Consider the following 23,374-nt stretch of genomic DNA (forward strand, 5'->3'; position numbering starts at 1 on the left):
TCAGCGCCATCTTACCCCAGCACGGGGTAAACCACCATATCTCCACGCAGGGCCCCCTGCTGCACGCCAAGCCCAGACGACTTCTGCCCGAGAAGCTGCAGCTGGCAAAGGAGGAGTTTTCCCGGCTGCAGGAGGTGGGGATCGTCCATCGCTTTGATAGTGCCTCGGCATCCCCTCTCCACATGGTCCCCAAATTCTATGGGTGCTGGAGACCCTGCGGCGATTACCGGCGTTTGAATGATGCGACCACATTGGACAGGTACCCGGTTCCACACATTCAAGAGTTCTCAGCCAATCTCCAAGGTGCGCAAATCTTCTCCAAGGTCGATCTGGTGCGGGGTTATCATCAGATCCCGGTTCACCCCAAGGACATCGGCAACATGGCCATCATCACTCCCTTTGGGTTCTTTGAATTCCTGTGTATGTCCTTCGGCCTCAAGAACGCGGCCCAGACTTTTCAGCACCACATGGATGCAGTGGGTAGGGATTTGGACTTTGTGTTTATCTACCTGGACGATATCCTTATCGCCAGTTGCAACCGTGAAGAGTACAAGGCCCACCTCCGTATCCTGTTTGCCCAACTGGCGGATTTTGGCCTCGTGGTCAACGTGGCCAAGTGTCAGTTCAGCAAGCAGACGCTGCAGTTCCTGGGGCACACCATCTCGGCAGCAGGTGCTGCTCTGGCGCCAGAGAAGGTTGCGGCCGTCCAGCAGTTCCCCAAGCCAACCACCCTCAAGGGCCTGCAGGAGTTAGTGGGGATGGGAAATTTTTATCATAGGTTCATACCCGGCGCCGCCCGCACCATGCAACCGCTGTTCGTGTTGATCGTCACTAAGGAGAAAGTCCTGACCTGGTCGGAGGAGGCAGAGACCGCTTTTGCCGCAACAAAGGAGACCCTCGCCAACGCAACTCTATTGGTGCACCCACGCCCAGAGGCACACGTGGCGCTTCCAGTTGACACCTCAGCCATGGCAGTAGGGGGCATACTCGAACAGTGGCTCAACGGACAGTTGTGCCCACTGGCCTTCTTTAGCAAACAGCTGCGCCCGATGGAGCTCAATTACAGCTCATTCGACCGGGATCTACTGGTGCTGTACCTGGTCATCTGGCACTTTCGATACGTTCAGGAGGGTAGGCCCTTCACGGTATTCACGGACCACAAACCCCTCACACAGGCACTCGCGATGGTCAAACATCCGTGATCATCTCGCCAGCAACGCCACCTCTTTTACATGTCGGAGTTCACCACCGACATCTGGCACAGGGCAGGCAAAGACAACGTTGTGACAGATATGCTCTCTCATCCAATGATCAACGCTCTCACCCCTGGCCTTGATTACATACAGTTGGGACAGGCCCAGAAGCTGGACACAGAGACGCAGGCTCTCCGGACCGCCATCTCTGGCCTCTAGCTCTAGGATATTCAGTTGCCCAACAGCCTGGAGATGCTGATCTGTGACATCTCCACCAGCTCGCCGCGCCCAGTAGTCCCATCACAGTGGAGGTCGAGGGTTTTCAGCTTAGTCCACGACCTAGCCCACCCCTTGGTGAAGTCTTTGGTGTGAATGGTGGCAGAGCGGTTTGTGTGGCACGGGCTCAAAAAGGAAGAGGCCAAGATGGCGAGGAACTGCACCAGGTGCCAGGCCTCTAATGTCCACTGGCATATGCAGGCCCCAATACAGAAATTCAACCCGACGGTGCGGATATTTCAACACATCCATGTTGATGTTGTAGGCTCCCTTCCGGTATTCAGAGAAGCACGCTGCCTCCTCACAATAGTCGATCGGACCACGAGATGGCCGGAGGCCATTCCCATCAAAGAGGATTCTGCAGAGACGTGCGCCAGGAACCTAGTCAATCATTGGATTGCTAGGTTCGGAGTCCCGGCGCACATCACCAATGACAGGGGCACCCAGTTCACTTCCGTGCTCTGGGCTCAGCTGGTGAACCTCCTGGGGATAAACTTCAACACACCACAGCCTACCACCCGCAAGCAAATGGTCTGGTGGAGAGGTTTTTCATCATCATATGAAATCCGCCCTCGTGGCTCACCTCACCATCCCAGGCTGGGCAGACAAACTGCCCTGGGTCCTCCTCTGCATCAGAACAGCACCCATGGAGGACCTACAGGTGTCGTCTGCAGAGCTAGTCTATGGCGCGCCACACTCGCTGCCCGGTGAGTTCTTTGGCCTGGAGCCCAACGTCAAGTCCGAGCATGTGAACCTTTTGGCAGATTTCCGTAAGAATCTATCCTTGCTAGCCCGCCCCCCCCCCCCCCCCCACCTCCCTTGCATCATGGCATCCGGCCGACACATCGTACCAAAGAGCTGGACTCGGTGGAATTCGTATTTGTTCGGCGCAGCCCACATACGGCACATTTACAAAGCCCGTATGAAAGTTCATACAAGGTTCTCCAGAGGTCCAGCAGGACTTTCACTTTGGACATAGGGGGTAAAGATGAACTTTTCACCATGGACCGTTTGAAGGTGGCTCTTAGACCTATCATGACCGGTGCAGACGGCCATGCCCAAAGACTGGGGCCGCCCGCCCAAGCAGCAGGATGTGTAGCCAGTTCTGGAGGGTGAGTTGTGTGGCAGTACCCTCTCTCATGGCAAACTGGCTCCATGTGTAACGCCACGTGGCGGGGCAGCCATGGGAAGATGGCGCTGTCAGGGTTTTCTCCCTGCCTCAAGTCTCTTGCCCAGCGCGCGCCTGGGGCAGCGATTACGATGTCACAATGTACGAGATGACTGAGCTCATGCTGCCCTTGAAAGGGCGTGCGCTGAATTTGAATAAAAACAGTCATTAGTGACATTCAGTGAGGTGGCTGAGTCTTTCTTGGCTGTGTCCAGCACTACAGGACAAACATTTTAAAAATAAATCATCTTTTACCTCCCAAACTTTTGTTTTAGTCTTCTAAACAAGAAGAAAATACAGCATCTTCACCAATAAACAAATTGGGTGCACATTGACATTCAGAAACTGTCATTTAGATTAATCTATAAGATTGCAAAATGCTTAATAGCTATGATGCTTGATTTTTTTTATCATTAGTTAACATTTGCAAGTGAGAAAATTGATACATTTTCATAAATAAAACAGACAGTTCACTAGATACTTGTTGATGTTAACATATTTCAGTTTTCAACTAGCTATATTTATGTTTGCCATGGCATTTGTAACATATGGAACTATTTTTGGCTAAAGATGCAATTAAGTAAATTGCTATCAGGCAATTAATATTTAAAACTTAACTGCAATTAAATCAATCATGATACTATTGTGATCATTTCATTGATTAAAAATTAGACAATGAAATGTTTAAAGTAAATAATGATTTAAAATGCAACATAATTCAAGATTCTTAACATATTGAAGCATTGGCTGGTAATGTTAGCAAGCTGGTGTTTCACTGCAGCAATGATGAAATTTGCACTTTGAATTGGTTACATTTTGAGTTTCCATTATCTGCTTTGTTTCCATATAAAAAGCAGAGATGACATGCTTCCTCCCTGTGATGACTTTTATGTACAATTAAATGTCTTTTTTTCAATCTCTTCTTTCAGAGATAGTATGTTAATTTGATGGGCCCTCGGCAAGGCCAACCATGAGAAAATGGCTTATATGCGGTCTACTCTTTTTCAGTATGTTTGTATCGATGAACTCTAACTGAAGTCTGCTTGTTGCATATTGTGTTGAACAAAAATTAATCTATTCCCGATAGAATTACAGCACTGATGTCCATATTTAATTAAGAAGAAAGGTACTTGGTTCCTGTGACTGAACATCTGCATACCCAATATGCTGTGAAATGTTTCTATTCTTGCTTTTTCTTTGATGGATTTTCCCACAAATTATGTACAATACTGCAATCAGAATAATAACAACAGTTGGAGATATACAATGTAAGTAGTTAGGCACACAGAACTCAAAACGGTCAACCAGTTTACCTACCTCGGCTGCACCATTTCATCTGATGCAAGGATCGACAAAGAGATAGACAACACATTCGCCAAGGCAAAAAGCGCCTTTGGAAGACTACACAAAAGAGTCTGGAAAAACAACCACCTGAAGAAACACACAAAGATCAGCGTGTACAGAGCCATTGTCATACCCACGCTCCTGTTTGGCTTCGAATCATGGGTCCTCCACCAGCATCACCTACGGCTCCTAGAATGCTTCCATCAGCGCTGTCTCCGCTCCATCCTCAACATTCATTGGAATGACTTCATCACCAACATCGAAGTACTCGAGCTGGCAGAGTCCGCAAGCATCGAATCCATGCTGCTGAAGACCTAACTGCGCTGGGTGGGTGGCGCCTCACAGTTCGGCGGGCAGCAACCTCCTTTGAAGAAGACCGCAGAGCCTACCTCACTGACAAAAGACAAAGAAGGAAAAACCCAACACCCAATCCCAACCAACCAATTTTCCCTTGCAACCGCTGCAACCGTTCCTGCCTGTCCCGCATCGGACTTGTCAGTCACCAACGAGCCTGCAGTAGACGTGGACATACCCCTCCATAAATCTTCATCCGCGAAGCCAAGCCAAAGAAACAAAGTTAGGATTTGAAGAGGGAGCAGATAATAAACAGTATTTGAGGCATCTCCATCTCCTCCCTGAGCATTGCTCGACATGTACAACTCCCTAAAAATGATTGGTGCTCTTTGGCATGGGGTGTCGGCGGGAATGTAGAAGTTGATAGCAACAATACTGTGAAACAAAAATGAGATTTCACAGACTGCAGGTTCAACTATCAGATGAATTTACATGGATCAAGGTGGTTCTTCCATATTTGTTCTTCCATATTTGTTCTTCCATAGTGTCCTCTAATTCTAGCTAAAGGGAATAGCCAGCTGATTGTCACAAGGCAATGTTTAAAATGTTGAAAATTTATTTATTTTCATGGCATGTTCAGTGCATATTTTATATTATTTTAAAGGAGTACATTAAAAATTATTTTTGGAGCTGCACTTTTGTAAAGTATGGGAAACCAAATTTTGGAAGAATAGAAATTATAATGTTTCTGAAAATCCTATCTGAGTTTCTATGTGACAGGTGTGAAATTATTATTTGAAAGTTGGATGTTTCTTCCATTTAAAAATTGGTGCACAGAACTCTGATTTCATCATTTGAGTATTTTTGAGTTTGGTGGTGTGGTCTAGGAGTGTTAGAAAAAACGAGATAAAATTTGCCATGGTACAGATTTATGGGAAATTAAGGATCTCATGTTAAGTTTGTAAGAAAATGTTTAAAAGAACTATAATTGGTAAAGAAAACAATTAAGTGGAATCTCTCTAACCTAATTATTGTTTCAAATTAAACCTGGTCAAAGGGCTATAAGTAGTGGTAAATTAACTTAGACTGCAGGCCAAGAAGCAATGTTTCTCAAAGTCCAATTCATGCTCATTTCTTAAGTGTGGTGGAACAAAATTCTTGCAAGAGGTAGATTCATCTCTTCATTGGTTTCCATTGAAGTTTATGGTGGATGTATTCTCAGTACCTTAATTCCATTACAAACCTACCACCTTCACATACTAACATTAAGTGCTTTATTGAGGAGGAACATGGTCCAGTTGTTAACTCTGACATTGACCTCATTTGATGGCAAGCTTAAATTGGAATAGATAAGTGGGTGCAATTATTTTAAGCTTTGAAATTGTGCATATGGAACAGGGAAGAATAGATCTCATTTGAACAAAGTGAGTTTGAAGAGAAATTTTATTGTTCCCCCCAAAAAAAATCAAATTAAAAATCCTCAGTCAGAGCAGTTCATTCTTTCTTTCTTTATTACTGTCCACATAATTTGATGAAAACTGAAATGTCTGTGTTGATATTCGGACTCCAATGAGGAAATCAAGTAGTACTCCACTGTCCGTCATCATTCAAAGGAGAACAAAGTGTAAGCAAGCAAGTTTATCTGGATGATAGGCAGTGAATAAAGGCATAGTATAAGCAGGAAATGAGGTCGACAGCATCGAGTCCACGCTGCTAAAGATCCAGCTGCGCTGGATGGGTCACGTCTCCAGAATGGAGGACCATCGCCTTCCCAAGATCGTATTATATGGCGAGCTCTCCACTGGCCACCGTGACAGAGGTGCACCAAAGAAAAGGTACAAGGACTGCCTAAAGAAATCTCTTGGTGCCTGCCACATTGACCACCGCCAGTGGGCTGATAACGCCTCAAACCGTGCATCTTGGCGCCTCACAGTTTGGCGGGCAGCAGCCTCCTTTGAAGAAGACCGCAGAGCCCACCTCACTGACAAAAGGCAAAGGAGGAAAAACCCAACACCCAACCCCAACCAACCAATTTTCCCTTGCAACCGCTGCAATCGTGTCTGCCTGTCCCGCATCGGACTGGTCAGCCACAAACGAGCCTGCAGTTGACGTGGACTTTTTACCCCCTCCATAAATCTTCGTCCGCGAAGCCAAGCCAAAGAAAGAAAAAGCAGGAAATGATGAACACACATAAAAACAAAAGAGGGAGTGTCTTTAGAGAGAGAAACAAGTTTAATGTTTCTGGCCCATGACCTTTCATTAGAAGTGGAAACATGACAGAGGAAAAGCCAGCACAAAGGTGGGAAGTGGAGAAAATAACAATAAATGCCTGTGAAATATTGAAGGATTAAATCAGTAGCAGAATCTTTCCTTTCAATAACAGACTGTAATAATTCACTGATATGGTCCTGATGTGAAGCATAAGACCATAAGATATAGGAGAAGAAGTAGGCCATTCAGGCTGTTGAGTTCATTCTACCATTTGATCATGAGCTGATCCATTTTCCCACTCAGCCCCACTCCCCTGCCATCTTTTGTTATGAGCCCAGTGGACTCCAATCCCAGCAGCAATAGATATTCACCAAGACAACTGGTTTCTTAAACAAAAGTTGCTTTTAATTACCTTTAAACATGAAAACAGGATCACACTTTAACTTTAACTAACTTTAACTAACCTAACTTAACCTCCTTCTAATTCTAAGATCACATGTATGTAATGTGTGTGTGTAAGTTTAGAAAAGTTCTTTGATTCACAGTCCAATCTCACTTCTCATTCTTCCAAGTTCACTGGTTGCAGGAAATTCATATACTGTGCACAGAATTTAACATTTATAAAGTGCACCAGGCTTTGGTGCTTGAAAGGTAAATGGTTACCATTCAGGAAGGTTCTTGTCAGTTTTCAGAGAGAAATTTGTTGTTCCTGGTCACAAACTGATCCCTTTTAATCTGCCACGTCAGTGTTTTGCCAAAGAAACTTGCCCCATCAGGGTTTTCCAGATGATAATCTCTTTCTTTCAGGTCACCACAGAGTTCCTTTTTGTTTCACTTATTTCAAGTGAAACATTAAGCAGCCAGTCCTAACCTCTGGCATGAACCATGATGGATTTAACCGGGCTGAACTAAGCACTCACAACCCGTCTTCCAAATGGGGTATTTTTCCTCAAGCTTGCCAGCTTGTCCTGTTCCTGTTCCAGCTGCTGCTGCTGACTGTAAAACTGCAGAACTGAACTCTCTCTCTCTCTCTCTCTCTTTAATTAATGGTCAACTTGACATTTTTGAAAATGTTATTTTTAATTAAAAACCTGATAATCAAGAGAGAGCTGGCGTTCATCTGTCTGTGTGTGAAGAGTCTCGTGTCCATTTGAAAATATATATGTATTTTTTAGACATATGATCATATGCCATTTTAGTCCATAAGTCCATGCCGGCCAATTTACCCCCAATTAACCTACACCCCCAGTACATTTTTGAACGGTAGGAGGAAACCAGAGGCCGTGGAGAAAACCCACGCAGATATGGGGAGAATGTGCAAACTCCTTACAGTGCGGGATTCAAATCCCAGTCTAGAACTGATCATTGACGCTGTAAAGGGATTGCGCTAACCATTACTCTAACTGTGCCACCCATATGTGTGTGCAATGTTGTGCTAAATTACGGAAGTGTAGACCACAATTCCTTAAACTAATTAACTAAATATAATCCAGAGGCGTAGTCTGTTATTTCAGATGGTTGATCTTCACAAAGTTAATGTTGAATCTAACTGAGCCTTTTGTCACTCACAATATCATAGGAGATCCATACTTAAGAATTCTAAAATCTTTGGAGATTTAAAAAAATGATATTCTAAATACAATTCTATGGCACTGTAGTATTCTGAATGCACTAAAGTTCTTAGAGCAACTAAATTATTTTTATTAGGCTGCCTCTATTGGTGCTCAAAAATAAATAAGAATATTCAGTATAATGAAGAACAAAATTAACATAAAACATTGGAGCAGGCATAGGCCATCCAGTCTTTAGAGGGTGTTTTGCCCTTCACTAAAATTATGGCTGATCTTCCACCTCATCAATATTTTCCTCCACCATCCTCAATTCTTTGTTCCTGCAGTATCCTGAACTCAAGTTCTGGTTCTTTTGAATAAACGGCGGGGTCAGTGGATCTCCAGATTTTGCTTGTATTTTTGAGGGTGGAGAATCCCAGCAGTTCACCAAGCTCCGAATTAAGGAACTCTTCATTTCAGTCCGAAACTGTGGACTCCTTATTCTGAAATTGCTTCCTCCAGTCACAGTTGTAAAAATGAGAATGAAATGTTTATACCTCCTTTCTCTCCAAGAAATCTGTATTCAAAGTCAGAGCATGGCAATTTGTTTATGCAGTTGTCTCAATTTTTAAAAAAATTAATATATATAGCACAGTTATGGACCATTTTGGCCCACAAGTCTGTGCCACCCAATCACCTCCAATTGACCTACAACTCCTGGTACGTTTTGAATGATGGGAGGAAATGGAGCACATGGAGGAAACTGACGCAGACACAGGGAGAATGCACAAACTCTTACGGACAGCTCAGGATTCGTATTGTGGTCCCGATCACTGGCGTTGTTACAGCATTGCGTTAACCAAATATACTAATAAAAAGTGATAAAAGCTTGCTGCAATTGCGTTGTGAATTGTTATTACCTCTGAGATCCTTAGCTCTCTGTTCAGATATTTTGTCCTCCCAATCCCCACCGTCTTCCTCATCTCATGACAAACTGCTCTATTTATCTTTGGGATCTAGTGCTAGAACAGACTGAGTGGTTCGCTACAGCATCAACCAAAGTTAACAGCCATTGTATTTTGTAAAAATTATATTTCCTTTTGTGTATATTTATAGAGGTTTGGTTTAAGTTTTAAGAAGTTTGCATTGGGGTCAGAATCATGTGAGGTACAGGGCTAATGAATGACAGATGCAGTTCCTCTCGGAGAAGTGTAAGGTGTTGAATTCGAGTAAATAATCCAGTTATTCTGTTAATGTTAGTGCCGTAAAGAGTGTGATGGAACAGAGGGGCCTGGAGGTGCGGGGACGTGGCTCTTGAAAGATGTAGTCAGAGTAATGAAGAAGCCATTAGGTTAGTTGCCTTCATTAGTCAGGGTATTGAATGTGTTGAAACATCATGTTAAAGTTGTATGTTGGTGAGGTCACACTGAAAATTGTGTGCAGTTTTCCTCACTATAGGAATTACATTAGAAAGTTAGAAAGGGTACAGATGAAGTTTAAGAGGTTGTGTCCAGATTGAGGGAAGTTGAATTATCATGAGAGACAGGAAAAACTAGACCTTTTTTCTTTAAAGCATAAGAGGTTGAGTGGAAAAGACACGAGGGAACAACTATCACATGAGGGGGATAGGATTTTGTAGGGGGTGAGAGGGCAGTTCTTAAATCAGAAGGTGATGGGCATGTAAAACAAGCTTCCAGATAAAGAGCTGGAGGATGGTATATTAGCTTCCATTAAGAAACATTTTAGATATCTACACGGATTGGAGGAGTATGGGCAAGTGGAAGTAAAACAGGATGACGAGTTTTGGGAATGACAAGCTGGACCTATAGGCCTGTTTCTGTCATGTGAGGCTCTATGACTCTCTGACTTCATTCCTAAAATACTAAAATTGTTGTGTATATTGTTCATTAAAATATAGAATTTTACTGAACATGGTACTTTGTATTTTTATTTGAAGTTGTATATCCATTACAACAAATTTTATGCACTAACACAAAGTTGCAGGGAGATAGAAGTCCTTTTTAACCTTGACTACATTTTAGGGAACTATAATTTTATTGAAATGGTAATCTGTTCAGTAAGATCATTAAAAATGTTAACACCTAGTCAAAGAAAATTGGTGCATTTGCTTCGCTTAATTACACCATTGAATTATATTTTAACCTACATAAAGGTTAGCATCGTGACATTATTCAACCTATTAAATGATAGAAAAAAACCTTGCTAGAAAAAGAACGGTAGTTACCTATTGCAATAAAACAACCCTGTTTCGTTATTTAGCAGCACAAATTGTAATTGATATGATAATATTTTTATGGATTTTTATATTGTTATTGACCTCTTGGTGTAAATGAAGTTTGGCATTTATGCCAAATTTCTCTCTTCTCTAACTTAATGAGAATGGTTCCACAGTCCTCATTTTAGCACGAGAGTCTGTGCATTATGTGTAAACAGGCTCATTTCAACTTGAAGGATGTTGTGGCACAGTCTACTGTATATGATATATAGTAAAGCCCACCCCCCCCCCCCCCCCACCCTGGTATCTGGCACCTATGAGAGATTGGTAGATGCTGGATTTTCAAATTTTCTGGTTGCTTGAGACTTAATCTTACAATGCCTAATTAATACACCAGCATTAAGAATAAACATTTTAAAGGACAAAAGATAATGTAAAATAATTTGAAAATAAAAATCAGTATTGTAGCTCTTAATTGTGTAAAGTTCACTTTAATCAGGAAATTCCCGTATCTTACAAATTTAAATTCAAACCCCGGTTGCTGGGACTGTAACAGCGATACGGTAACTGCTACGCTAACCATGTTGCCACAATAATTAACTCCCCCGTTTTCCCCCAAGTTTACAGATAAAATCTGACTAATGTACTTACTAAACAGAGATAAGGATACTCTAAGTGGCAAGCAGCATCAACCAACTCTTCATCCTGGGTGACACCATTCTATTCAAAACACAATTTTATTTAAACAATTGCTACAAGCAAAGCCAGTCCAAGGCACTCGCTGGCTGAATATTTGCTCCCATTTTCACCAAAGGTTCATGTGTCAGAGAACATTTACTTTTACAATTTTAAACTTTTATTTGTTTCCTTTTTGCTGTTTGTTTAAGGTTGCTTGAATTCTGGTTAATGGGAATTTTACTGTATAGGAAACAGAGCATAAGTCACTAGATTGTTGTCAGGATTAGAAACTTGGGTGTTTCTTTTTTTCTTCAAATATGTATCCATAACTCCAGATTGCTTTTGAGGAATCTATTTGGTGTTTACTGTGTTCTTGGTATTAGAACATTCTGAAATTGCAGGATACCTGAGGCTCAGCATCCAGTGCACAGAATGGGCTACTTGGACCCAACAAGTGATACTGGGTTGCATAGATTCAAGATTCAATTTATCATCATGTAATAAAGACATCATAAATTACACAAAATTTACTTCTTCAGCCATAAGGCAGACAGATTTGCCATCAGCAGAAATTGCCTGAAATGCCTCTTACAGAGAAAGAGAAGCAAAAGAGAGTCATTGTGGTCCATGGATTCACCTCCAGTGTTCTCGCAGTCCCTTCAGCACACAGCGTCCAGTCCAAGCTATTAGCAGCGCAAACTCCAGATCCAAACCCCTGTCACGATCAGGAAGTCTTCAGCGCCCTCTCGCATCCTCAGTCAGCAACAGCCCACAGCGTGCTTGGATTCGCCCACACCCAATGCCTCTGAGTTCTTCAGCCTCCGAGCCCCTCATTGGTCCACCACCATAGTCACTGTCCTGTGCATGGTCTCGCATACTTCTCCTCCTTAAACGAGAGGTGATCTTCTTGTTTTCTGGTCCTCTGCTTCCCCGGAGTGTGTAACTCCTTGTGGCTGTTGCCAGTCATAGGCACCGCCATCTTGGGTGCAGACCCTGCTGTTGCAATATTTTTAAATAAATCGACCATTAACAGACCGTCTAATGACTGTACAGAGCTGACAGCCATCGGACTGGGTGGTTGGACTTCGCGGGAGTGCTGTATCTCTGCTCTCTGTGGGCTCGCACCAGTGGCAGGACCGCCGTTACAGCAGCTCCGGCAGCGCTGCTATTTTCTGTCATATATACCCAATGTGAGATGAATTACATTGAAAGAACAAACCTTTGCTCAAGTGAAACAAATATAAGTGATAGAAGGAAGATTCTAAGGACATTCAGAATAGTAGACATTTTTTTTCCAGTCGAAAGGATAAAATAATTAAAATGACTATGGACGCTACTTGTGCATTTGTAGGCATCTTGCTTTTATTAGAGTGCTGCTTTTGTGTGGTGTAAAGGTCAATATATTAAGTGTAACAGTGCAATTTCCTCTGAAATCATCAGCTTTGCAGTGACATTTTTAACTTGAATCATTGACTTGCTGAATATCTGTAATGTTTGATTCAAAAAGCACAATTACAAATTAAAGTTCACCATCTGTTAATTGGGTTTCAATTATATGTAGCAGTTGCACTAATTATATCAGCACCATTATTTGGAACCAAATGATGAACGATCATTTCTTACAGTGCCTTTCCTGTATGATATTGCTGAACATTGATTGAATGATTTTTCTTTACTCTTTGCCCTGTAGATTTTAATCCTTTCTCCAAGGTCTTTCTTGTGAATTGGAACTTAATTTTCTGGATCTGAGATAGGCATGCCTACAGATTCGCTTGACTCACAGAATGAAATTTTATTATCCATAAACAGCAAACTGATTTGCTCGTCTTGTTGGATGCTAAGATGGGACAACTATAATTTAATCAACTGTTATTTACCTAATATTTTCCCTCTCCCAGCACCCCTTCTCTGAACATTTAAAAAAAAACATTTTTCTTTCTATTATTTTACTTTGATTAAATCATGCTTGTTTTATTTCAATATCTAAAGTTAAATGCTTGGTTTTATATTCATGTATCCTTTTGTCATCTCAAATCTATGCCTGCTCAAATTTTCTCTCCACATTCCCATCCCTCTTACCCACTCGCCTTAGGCAATTTTCAAAAGCCAACCAACCAATCTGCTTGGTTTTGTGATGTGGGAAGAAATAGATCCACCAAAGGTAGGAAGCCCAAGCAACTATGATGAGAATGTGCAAACTTCACATAAATAATACCAGAGGCCAGCTTTGAACTTGGGTGGCTGAAGCAGCAGCTTACTCATTACACCACTGTGTACTCTATCACTCAAAACTGGGATCAACTGGGTGACGTGGAAATTGACTGCACAATATGACACTTTAGAGTAGTCACTCTGTTTTGAAATGTGATATCTTGGAATAGAGTGTAGCAAGTAAATTGTTGTCTTTGAAGGAAAGCAATACTATTTATTAATTTCTCATTAAAAATGTGGAATATTTGTGGTAATTTGTGGGCCCATCAGCAATAGGAATGTAGAATTCCCAAAAGGAACACACAATTCTGTGAAATACAGTAAAACTCTAGTTATCCTGAATTCAAGCAATCAGCAACCTCAAGCAACCTGCAAAGAAAAAATTATGGAAAATAAAGTAAAAAAAAAGGCTTAAAATTGATGTGCCTCTCCATTAGTTCACCACACAACACACAGTCTCAAGCAACTGGAAGAATCACTTATCCAGCATCTATAAATCTCCTTGTGCTGGATAATAGGGGTTTTACTGTATATCCTACGTTAATTCCTATCACTTTGCAAAACTATTAATTATTTTATTTATTATACAAAAGTGCTGTGGAGAAACTTAGCAGGTCCTGCAGCTTCCTAGGAGGCAAAAATATATAACCAACATTTTGGACCTGAGTCCTTTGTCAAGGTAGGAGTATAAAGCAGGCAGCTGACTGAATAAAAAAAAGTGGAAGGAGGGAAGAAGGGCCAGGAGAGAAACACAGGCTGTTGTTGGCCATGGATAGGGGAGGGGCAGAAGAGAAAAGCTGAGAATTGAACGGGGGCTGGGAAGCTCTGTAAATACTGAGGCGGAGGAAAGGAGACAAAGAGATAGGAAAAGAGAGAGATGAATGGGTAGGTGAGCCTATTAGAGAGTGTCTAAAGGGAATATGAGGCATTGTTCCTCCAATTTGCAGGTGGTCTCAATTTGGCAGTACATAAGGGATGGACAGACATGCTGACATGGGAATGGGGTGGGGAATTGAAATGGGCTGCCCATGGGAGATCCCCACTTTTAGAGTGGACAGAGTGAAGGTGCACAGCCAAGTGATCTTCCAGTTTGCATCCAGCCTCTTCGATTTAGAGGGGGTACACAACGAGAGCACTGGATACAGTGCAGATACCCCTGCAGATTCACAAATCAGCTTTTCTCTCCTCATGGTTATCACTGTGAAGTCAGAGTTAGAAGAGACGGTCTTTTTTCAGGTGGGAAGGATTTAATTAGAGGAAAAGTACAAGGGTCAACTGGTTGCCCTCAATTATTTACAATTTGTAGGTGGGGGCAGAATGCAAGGTTTGCTGAGAATATTAGAGATTTGCTTGAGTGGGTGGGTGAAAACTTTGCATGCAGAGTTTAAGGGGTGATGAAGGGTTTTGATCCAAAGTGTTGACATTTCCTCCCCTTCTGCCCACCAATACTGTTCAACATGGTGAATCTTCCAGCAACTTGTTTTTTTTTACTAGCATTGCATTTCTGAACGACATGGGCAAGGCCTCACACAGCTTGTAGCTCAATCACAAAAATCATCTAAGGGTAGATGTTACAACTGATGCAGATTGTACTCGTTGCTAAAGCAAGCACGAGATGAAAAAGACAAATTCTAACTCCTGCATATTCTTTTTCATAGATAGACTATGAAAAACAAGTGGAACAGTTATTTCCAGTTTGGATGGAGAAGCTAACATTGCAAGGGATGGAAAAGGAAAAGATGGAACAGGTAAGATTGGCAAACCATTTGCTTTTCTTTAAAAACATGCTGATGTATTGTGTAATTTTCAGTTGCTCTTCGATGTAGCAGTAAAAAGACCATAATTGCAACATGATCATGCATATTCAGTCAATTAATGCTTTGGGATTGGGAAGGTCACAGATGAAGAGAAGTAACTTTCTGGCCTCTGGAAATGTTATTGATTAATTCAATGTTTTGGTATTTGGAACATTTTCTTCTTTGTTCATCCAATCTCTCAGTGTGGAAGGTTGTGGTTTTTGGTAATTTGAAGATATTGGTCAATGATAAGCCACTAGAGAGAAAGCTAGACTGTTAACTATTCCAGTCTTAAGTAAAGGATGTACTCTGACAATGTGTCAACCATTGTTTCTAAAAGGTTTAAGTAAAAAAAAATTGAGTTAAATAAAATGGACACAGAGGAAAAGAAAATGGGATAAGGAATGGAGGCAAACGTCCAAACAACACAGAGAAGAGGGTGGTTTAGGGAGGCATGTTCAGAACATGAGGTTTTAGGGATTGCAGGAGCACCCATCCTTGGTCAGGGGATGTCCAGGGTGGTAAATGCTTCTGGCTGCAGTCACAGGAATTAAGCTGAAGAGATGGCTTTTTCGCAGCTTGTTGATGAGCCCACAAGGGGAGCGACTGTACTGGATTTTGTGTTGTGTAAAGTCCAGAGATTACGAAAGAGCTTAGGGTAAAGGAACTGCTAGGGGGCAGTAATCACAATAAAATTGTTCAATTTGAGATTTAACAATGAGAAACTAAAATCAGATGTGTTGGTATTTCAGTGGAGTAAAGGGAATTACAGTAGCATGAGAGAGGAACTAGCCAAAATAGATTGGTAGGGGGCACAAGTAGGAAGGACAGCAGAGCAGCTTAGGCAAGAAGAGGCAGAGGTGGTGGTGAAGGAATTGGAGTGAATAAGAACCACCCAATTTGAGGAACACCAAGGATTTAGCAGGTAGGTACTTGTAAAGTCAGGTTTTATTTAACATCGTGCCAACATTAAGCACAAACTTCAGCCAGGATTGGCACATGGAATCATGGCATTGCAGCCAACAGTGAAATGTTGCAGGAGGGACAGGACTGCCAACTCAATGTTCTGGGCTTCTGTTGTTTCAGATAAAAGTAGAAGGAGTCACATTGCTCATTAGGGAAAATATCACAGGTATGCTCATTCATGACAGACCAGCTATATGGGAAAGGTATGACCACATTAATAGGGTCATAGACAGCTCCATAGTTAGCAAGAATTTGGAGGTCTTTAGAGAGATAGCAGACAGCTGAAGGAAACATAAAGTTGTGATAGCAAGAAATTTTAACTTTCTATGTATTGACTGGGACTCCCATACTGTAAAAGGGCTGGATGGCTTGGAGTTTGTCAAATCTGTTCAGGAAAGTTTTCTAAATCTTTATCTAGAGGAGCCAACTAGAGAGAGTGCAAATCTGGACCTCCTATTAGGGGACGAGACAGGCCAGGTGACAGAAAAATGTGTGGGGAACATTTTGGGATCACTGATCATAATGCCATTAGTTTCAAGTTGATTATGGAGAAAGATAAGTCTGAGCCTCGGGCTGAGATTCTGAATTGGAGAAGGCCAATTCTGAGGAAATGAGAAAGGTTCTGGAATGCGTGGATTGGGATTTGTTTTGGGCAAGGTGGATGACCTTCAAAGGTGAAATTTTGAGAGTACAGAGTTTGTATGTTCCAGTCAAGGTTAGCAGGCATAGGGAACCATGGTTTTTGAAAGATATTGGGGATCTGGTTGAAAGAGGAGAGTGGTATATTACAGGTAAAGGCAACACGGAACAAATGAGGTACTTGTGGAGCATAAAAATGCAAGAAAAAGTCAATAAAGAAATCAGGAAAGCTAAAAGAAGACATGAGAGTGCTTTGGCAGACAATGTAAAGGAAAATCCTTAGGGTTTCTAAAGGTCTATTAAGAGCAAAATGATAGTAAGGGACAAAATTATTCAGATTCAGATTTATTGTCAGAGTACAAACATGACATCACATAGAACCTTTAGATTTCTTTTTCTTGCAGGTGCAGCAGAATTACCACTAATTGGTAGTGCAAAAAAAAAAGCTGTTCTCAATATTAACATGTAAACAAACAAAGAACTGCAAACAGATAACAAATGTAAACAAGCTGTGCAATACAGAGAGAACAAAAAGATCAATAAAGTGTACAAATAAGAGTCCTTAAATGAGTCTCTGGTTGATGGTCCCCTCGAAGATCAGAGGGGTCGGCTATGTATGGAGCCAGAAGAGATGGAGGAGATCTTAAATGTTTTTTTTTGCATTTGTGTCTACTAAGGAAACTGGCACAGACTTCAAGGAAGTAAGGAAAACAGGCAATGAAGTAATGGAATCTTTACAGATTAGAGAGGAGATGGTGCTTGCTGCCTTAAAGCAATTCAGATAAACAAATCCCCAAGGCCTGACAGGATGTTCCCTCAGACCTTGAGGAAAGCTAATGTAGAAATTTCAGCGGCTTGGCAGAAATATTTAAAATGTCCTTAGCCATAGGTGTGGTGCCAGAAGATTGGAGGGTTGCTCATATTGTTTCTTTCTTTAAAAAAGGCTCCAAAAATAGCTCTGGAAATTATAGGCTGGTGATTTTGATGTCAGTAGTAGATACTTTATTGGAAGGTGTTCCAAGAGATCAGGTGTGCAAGTATTTGGATAGCCAGGGACTAATTAGGGATAGTGTTACAAGCCCAGAGGACCCCAAAACCCAGCAAGACAAATGGTTACTTAAACGAAAGTTGCTTTTAATTACCTTTAAACATGAAAATTAATCAAACTTTAACTTATCACTATTGACTTACTTAACCAAACTTAAACCCCTTCTAATTCTAAGCGCATGTGTATGTAATGTGTGTGTAAATTCAGAAGAGTTCTTTGGTTCATAGTCCAATTTCACTTCTCATTCCTCCAAGTTCACTGGTTTTAGGCAACTCTTATACTGTGCACAGTATTTAACATTTATAAATTCACCAGGCTTTGGTGCTTGAAAGGTAAATGGTTACCACTCAGGAAGGTTCTTGTCGGTTTTCTCAGAGAGATTTGTTGTTCTAAGACATCCACAACGGATTCATTTTTAATCAGCCACTCATTACAGAGGTCAGTAACTAGAGCCCACTCGTTCCATCCTCTACCAAATGCCACTCTGCCCAAGATTGTAAATCCCACTCCAACAAGGAAGGGCACCTTACCCAGATGGCTTCCACCAGGGATCACAGGGCACACAGTCCCACAGAGATCCATAGGGCATTGTTAGAAGCTTGTTGGCTGGACAACCCACCCAGGATACCTGAACATAATCCATCCAGGATACCTGAGCACAACCCATCCAGGATACCCGAGCACAACCCATCCAGGATACCTTAGCACAACCCATCCAGGATACCTGAGCACAACCCACCCAGGATACCTGAGGAAATGGCTCCTCAACGTTCACCTAAACATAATCTCATGGAGTCTTATTTGTCTTGCAACTTCATCAATATTGATTAGTCTTTACTCATGGGACAATCCACTGATCCCAAGAATCAATTTTGTGTATTTACACAGAGCTGTCTCAAAGGCAAGTATATCCTTCCTTACAGATGGAGATCAAATGTGCACAGATTACTCTATGTAATTTTAGAAAGGCACTGCACAATTGCCACAAATTAATTCTGCTTTTAGAGTTCTGTGCATTAAAGGCCAAAGTAGCATATCTGTTTGTAGTGACATATTTACTTTTATTACTGTTGGGCAAAACCTGTTGCCCCAATAATCACAAGGACAAAGACTGAGGGGAACAATAGGATTTATTGTACACAAGACTTGAGCTGGCCTGGATCCAAACTAGAGAAGTGCAGGGAAGGGAGAGGTGGCTTGACCTTTATGGCCTGGGTCACAGGGGAGGATTCCAGGGGAGAGTGTCATCAGAAGGATGCGCCAGCCCAAGCCTTTACCGGCCAATGAGTACATACAATCCATACCATTACATTCACCCCCTCTTTTAAAACAGATCCCCCCTCTTTTGACACAAGAGAGAAGAAAGAAAAAAAAATTCTATTTAACTAGAGGTTTAGCCACACTGGCGACTTCCTCCTTCTGCGGGACCGCCGGGGTGGGGGGGGGGGCAGGCATGTCCATGCTCTGCTGTTTGGGAGGGGAGCTGGTCCCGGGGGGGTGGGGCAGGGGAGGGAACAGTCTGGGTCGGGGTGAAGATTGAGGGCTCCCAGGAGGAAGGGAGGAGGGGTTTGATGCCTCCTGGGGGACCGACTCCTGGAGCGGAGAGCCGGGTGGCTCGGCCTCCAATATTGCACTCCTGTGTGGGGTGGTCTGCTTCGTGGGATGGACGGTGGCAGACAGGGCAGTTTCGGGATCCCCGGCCCTCGCCAAGTCTCGGATAGGCACAGTGTCCTCGTGGCCATCGGGGTACCTCACAATTACGTATTGAGGGTTGGCATGTATGATGTGTACCACTTCCACCAGTGGATCCATCTTCTGGCCCTTCATGTGTCTCCATAGCAGGACCGGCCCTGGGGTTGCCAGCCAAGGAAGAATGGAGGCACCATTCGCTGATCTCCTAAGGGAAAGCAAATAAGCATTCATGTGGGGTGGTGTTAGTCACAGTGCACAGGAGCGACCGGATGGCATGGAGCACTTCGGGCAAAACATCCTGCCAGTGGTACACGGCACGTTTTTGGACCTAAGGGCTAGGAGAACTCCCTTCCAGAAAGTGACTGCTGTTTTCTGGACGCCAGGAGGTAACAGGAGTAGACCTAGTTGATTTTGGGCTTGTATAGTGCTCGTAGCTCAGCCATCGCCTCGGTGTAGGCCACACAGCTTCTGATGGCCTAGAAAGCCTTCTGGCTGACTCTTGCCTATAGGACTTTCAGCCTCTTCTCATCCGAGTCGACCACTCCAGCAGTGGCCTCCAGAAAGTTGTTTAAGCAATTGATCCACTGCTCGAAGAGTTCTGATGCACCTGGGACTTGGGGATCCACCTCTAGCCGATTGGGGCGTAGCAACTTCTCCATTACCAGAGATGTTAAAATTTTATGTATAATAAATTGTTGGGCACTACCAGTTGCCCCATTAATTACAAAGACAAAGACTGAGGGGAATGATAGGCTTTATTGTACATAAGACTTGAGGTGTCCCAGATCCAAGCTAGGGAAGTGCAGGGAAGGGAGAAGTGGCTCAACCTTTATGACCTGGGTCACAGGAGAGGAGTCCAGGGGGGAGTGTCATCAGGGGGTGGGCCAGCCCAAGCCTTTACCGGCCAATGAGTACAAACAATCCATACCATTATAATCACTTTAATGATCAACTATAAATATTTGATTTTTTTTTGTTTTCATCACCTGTTTCCAATAGTGCATTCCATTTGCTGTCTTCTCACTTTGTTGAAGCTTGGAATTAATTTTTTCACTGCCATGTTTTAAGGTTTCTGTGGGGACACAATCCATTCCCAAGGTCTTGTTTTTTGAGTTGGGATATGGCCTTTCCTGACTTCTTGTAGGTTGAAATTATGGGTGCTCTTGAAAAGTACCAAGTTGCAGTTGAGAAGGTCTTTGAAGTATTGCCTCAAAGTTTAAATTTATTGTCAAAGTACATACATAAAATCAAATACAACCATGAAATTCTTTTTTCTGTAGGCTAGGCAGAATTTCTAATACCAGTAACTGTAAACTGGACTCAAAGAAAGAACAATAAACTGTGCAAATGTAGATGTATGTATAAATATATAGTAATAAATTTTGAGTAAAATACAAGGCCTTAAATGAATCCCTGTATAAGTCTATTGTTCAGGAGTCTGATAGTTGAGGGGTAGCAACTATTCCTGAACTTGGTTGTGTGAGTTCTGTGGCACTCTTTCCTGATGGCACCAGTGAGAACAGAGCATGTCCTAGGAGACGTGAGTCCTTCATAATTGATACTGCTCTCTGATGGCAGTTTTTCACTCAATGGTAGTGTGACAGAATATTTTGAGGTGGCTTGGGAGGAATTGCTAGAGCAGCTTGCACACGCACATTTCAAAGCACAGAATATTTGCAGGACTTTTGCTGAATGCCTTTTGCATAAATGCAACAAAGTAGCAATGGCAGCAGCTTGCCTGGGAGAGCATGTGATTTTTGCAGGCAGGCAAGAACAGTTTTGCTCTCAGAGAGGGAGTGAGTGAGAGAGAGAGTCACAAAAATCAGTTCCAGAAGGACAAAGCTGGCAAACTTTTGGAAGACTGAAGGAAAGAGGATCATCTGGAGAACCCTGAAGGGGGCAAGTTTTGTCAGCAAGACTGATTGAGAAGGAATCAGTTGCGGATGTCCTGGAAAAGGAACCTCTTTCTGAAAACCAGCAAGAACCCTCCTGAGTGGTAACCTTTTGCCTGTTAAACACCAAACCCTGCTAACTTCTGTGCACAGTACAAGAATTGCCTGCAACCTGTGAGATTTGACTGTGATCCAAAGAACTTTGCTAATCTTAAATATACATTACACCACACCTGTGTTTAGTATTAGAGGGGGGATTAAGTGGGTTAGGTAGGTTAAGTAAGTAGGTTAAGTAATAAGTTAAAGTTTAATTCTGTTAACTTGTTCAAATATAATTAAAAACTCCTTTTGTTTAAGTAACCCTGTGTTGTGGTGCATATCCATTGCTGCTGGTTTTTGTGGTCCTCTGGATTCTGTAACAGTGGGAAGTGTTACTTGCAGCAGGTTTGACTGCTTCTTCCTGAAGAGTTCACCCCACCTGTCGTAGTCTTTTTTAGCTGAAAAGGATCCATTTAGTTTCAGTCTTGAATAATTTCCATTATCTGCTCTGTGAACTGTCCATGTGAGTCTGTTGGTCTGTCACTCATAGCCTTTTAAATATAATCAATTTACCTTTTGAAAATTCAAATGTACTTAATCCGCTGTTTCAATCTTAGCCATACCGCCAGCTACAATGTCAAAGGCAATGTTTTCCCTCCATAAAACTGAGCTGATGTTGCACAAGCATATGTGCCTTTTTACCACTTAAGTAATAAAGGAATACTTTTAAAAGATTGGGAATCAGGTTATGAGTTTGAGGAGATTTTCTTCTCTTGGTCCCCTTCCTTGCTCCTGCATTTTCTCTTTGGAAATATTGTTTTCTTTAAAATTCATACTGTCACTAAATCCTTGGTTTCCCTTTATTTCTGCTTTGTGTATTTGTTCAATGACTCAACTCGATTGTAATTTATTTGACATTGAGAGGGTTGGTTTTTCTTTCTCTTTTCCTCTTTAAATTATTGTTGAACCTTTTTAACTCTTGGTAATTTATTCTTTTTGTTTTCTCCTAGAATATCACTTTTTTCTCAAATCTCTCACTCCTCATCTTACTATTCTTCTCACCTTTTGAATATAATACTGTCCTTAAATTCTGTATTTGGACATTGGTGGATCTCTTTACCTGTTGAGTTTTAATTCTAATAAATATAATTTGAGGGAATAATCAGTAGAACAGGATGTGCTTATTGATGTTAGAGCTGAATCAGCCTTGTTCTGTACAGGTATTGTGTTGGCAATCTTGCCCAGAATGTAGCCAGTTGCAATATGTCATTCAATGTTCAAGGCACTAATAACACTCCATCAGGTCTGTTTTTTTTCCCTTGATATTGTGAATTTTCACTCCTTAATCATTTGGAAGGTGTTGTCCTTGACATCTTTCTTCACACTGTGTGAGTGTTGGATTTACTTTCATGATTATCCATATTTTCGTGCTGTAGGTTTGCTCTGTAATCAATTTGACAATGAATAATGCTCCAAAACAAAGTTGGCAGAATAAACCCAACAAATTATGCTGTGACATTTATGCGGCAAACGCCTAACCTTTCTGTTTATTGCTCACATGCAGTTTTAATGTTTGGTTCACATTCTACTCATTCTGCTTTCTACTGATCTATACCCAACATCAAAACTGTTAATATTTCAGACTTACAATGTTTGTTAGTTGGAATACAAATAAAAAAAAACTGCAAATGCTGCACATCTGAAATTTAAAAAAAGAACAGAAAATCCTGGAAACACTCAGCAAATCTGTGATAAGAGAAAGGGAGTTAATGGTTCACATTGGAAACTATTCATCAGAACTGAGAGGGAGAAAGCAATTTTATTTAACTCTGCCGAGAAGATGGGAGAAATGGATAGGAGGGAGTATATCCATCAGTTGTGAGCCCAGCTATGGTGAGAAGTAGTGGTAAATTAATGAGGGATATTGGATATAGAAAAGACAAAGGGATAGGTAAACACTGGTGAAGGTTGCAGTTATAGGAAGTGTCCAGCAGACCAGGTGGTGACAATGGAAAGCCATAAACTGGATTTACAAATGAATAACCTGCAGTAAATCTGGGCAGTTTTACTGCAAATGGAGAAAGAAAGTTACCTGAAATTATTGAATTGTACCTGGTTCCTGCGCCAAGTTGAGGACTGGA

The 23,374-nt window shown here is 42.0% G+C and overlaps 1 protein-coding gene across 8 annotated transcripts in view; it reads left to right on the top strand.

The window, feature by feature from the left end:
* kiz (kizuna centrosomal protein) overlaps positions 1–23,374 on the top strand; it is a 233,821-nt gene that overhangs the window by 33,949 nt on the left and 176,498 nt on the right. For 6 of the 8 annotated variants that reach the window (XM_069932381.1, XM_069932382.1, XM_069932384.1 and 3 more), the window contains one exon: positions 14,820–14,909. In XM_069932381.1, the coding sequence (XP_069788482.1) occupies positions 14,820–14,909 (90 nt within the window). Of the gene's footprint in view, positions 1–173; positions 2,582–13,054; positions 13,112–14,819; positions 14,910–23,374 lie in introns of those variants that run through there. The other 2 variants (XM_069932387.1, XM_069932385.1) reach the window with 2 other exon arrangements.

Source organism: Narcine bancroftii, chromosome 4 (genome assembly GCF_036971445.1).
Source record: "Narcine bancroftii isolate sNarBan1 chromosome 4, sNarBan1.hap1, whole genome shotgun sequence".
Taxonomy (NCBI): Eukaryota; Metazoa; Chordata; class Chondrichthyes; order Torpediniformes; family Narcinidae; genus Narcine; species Narcine bancroftii.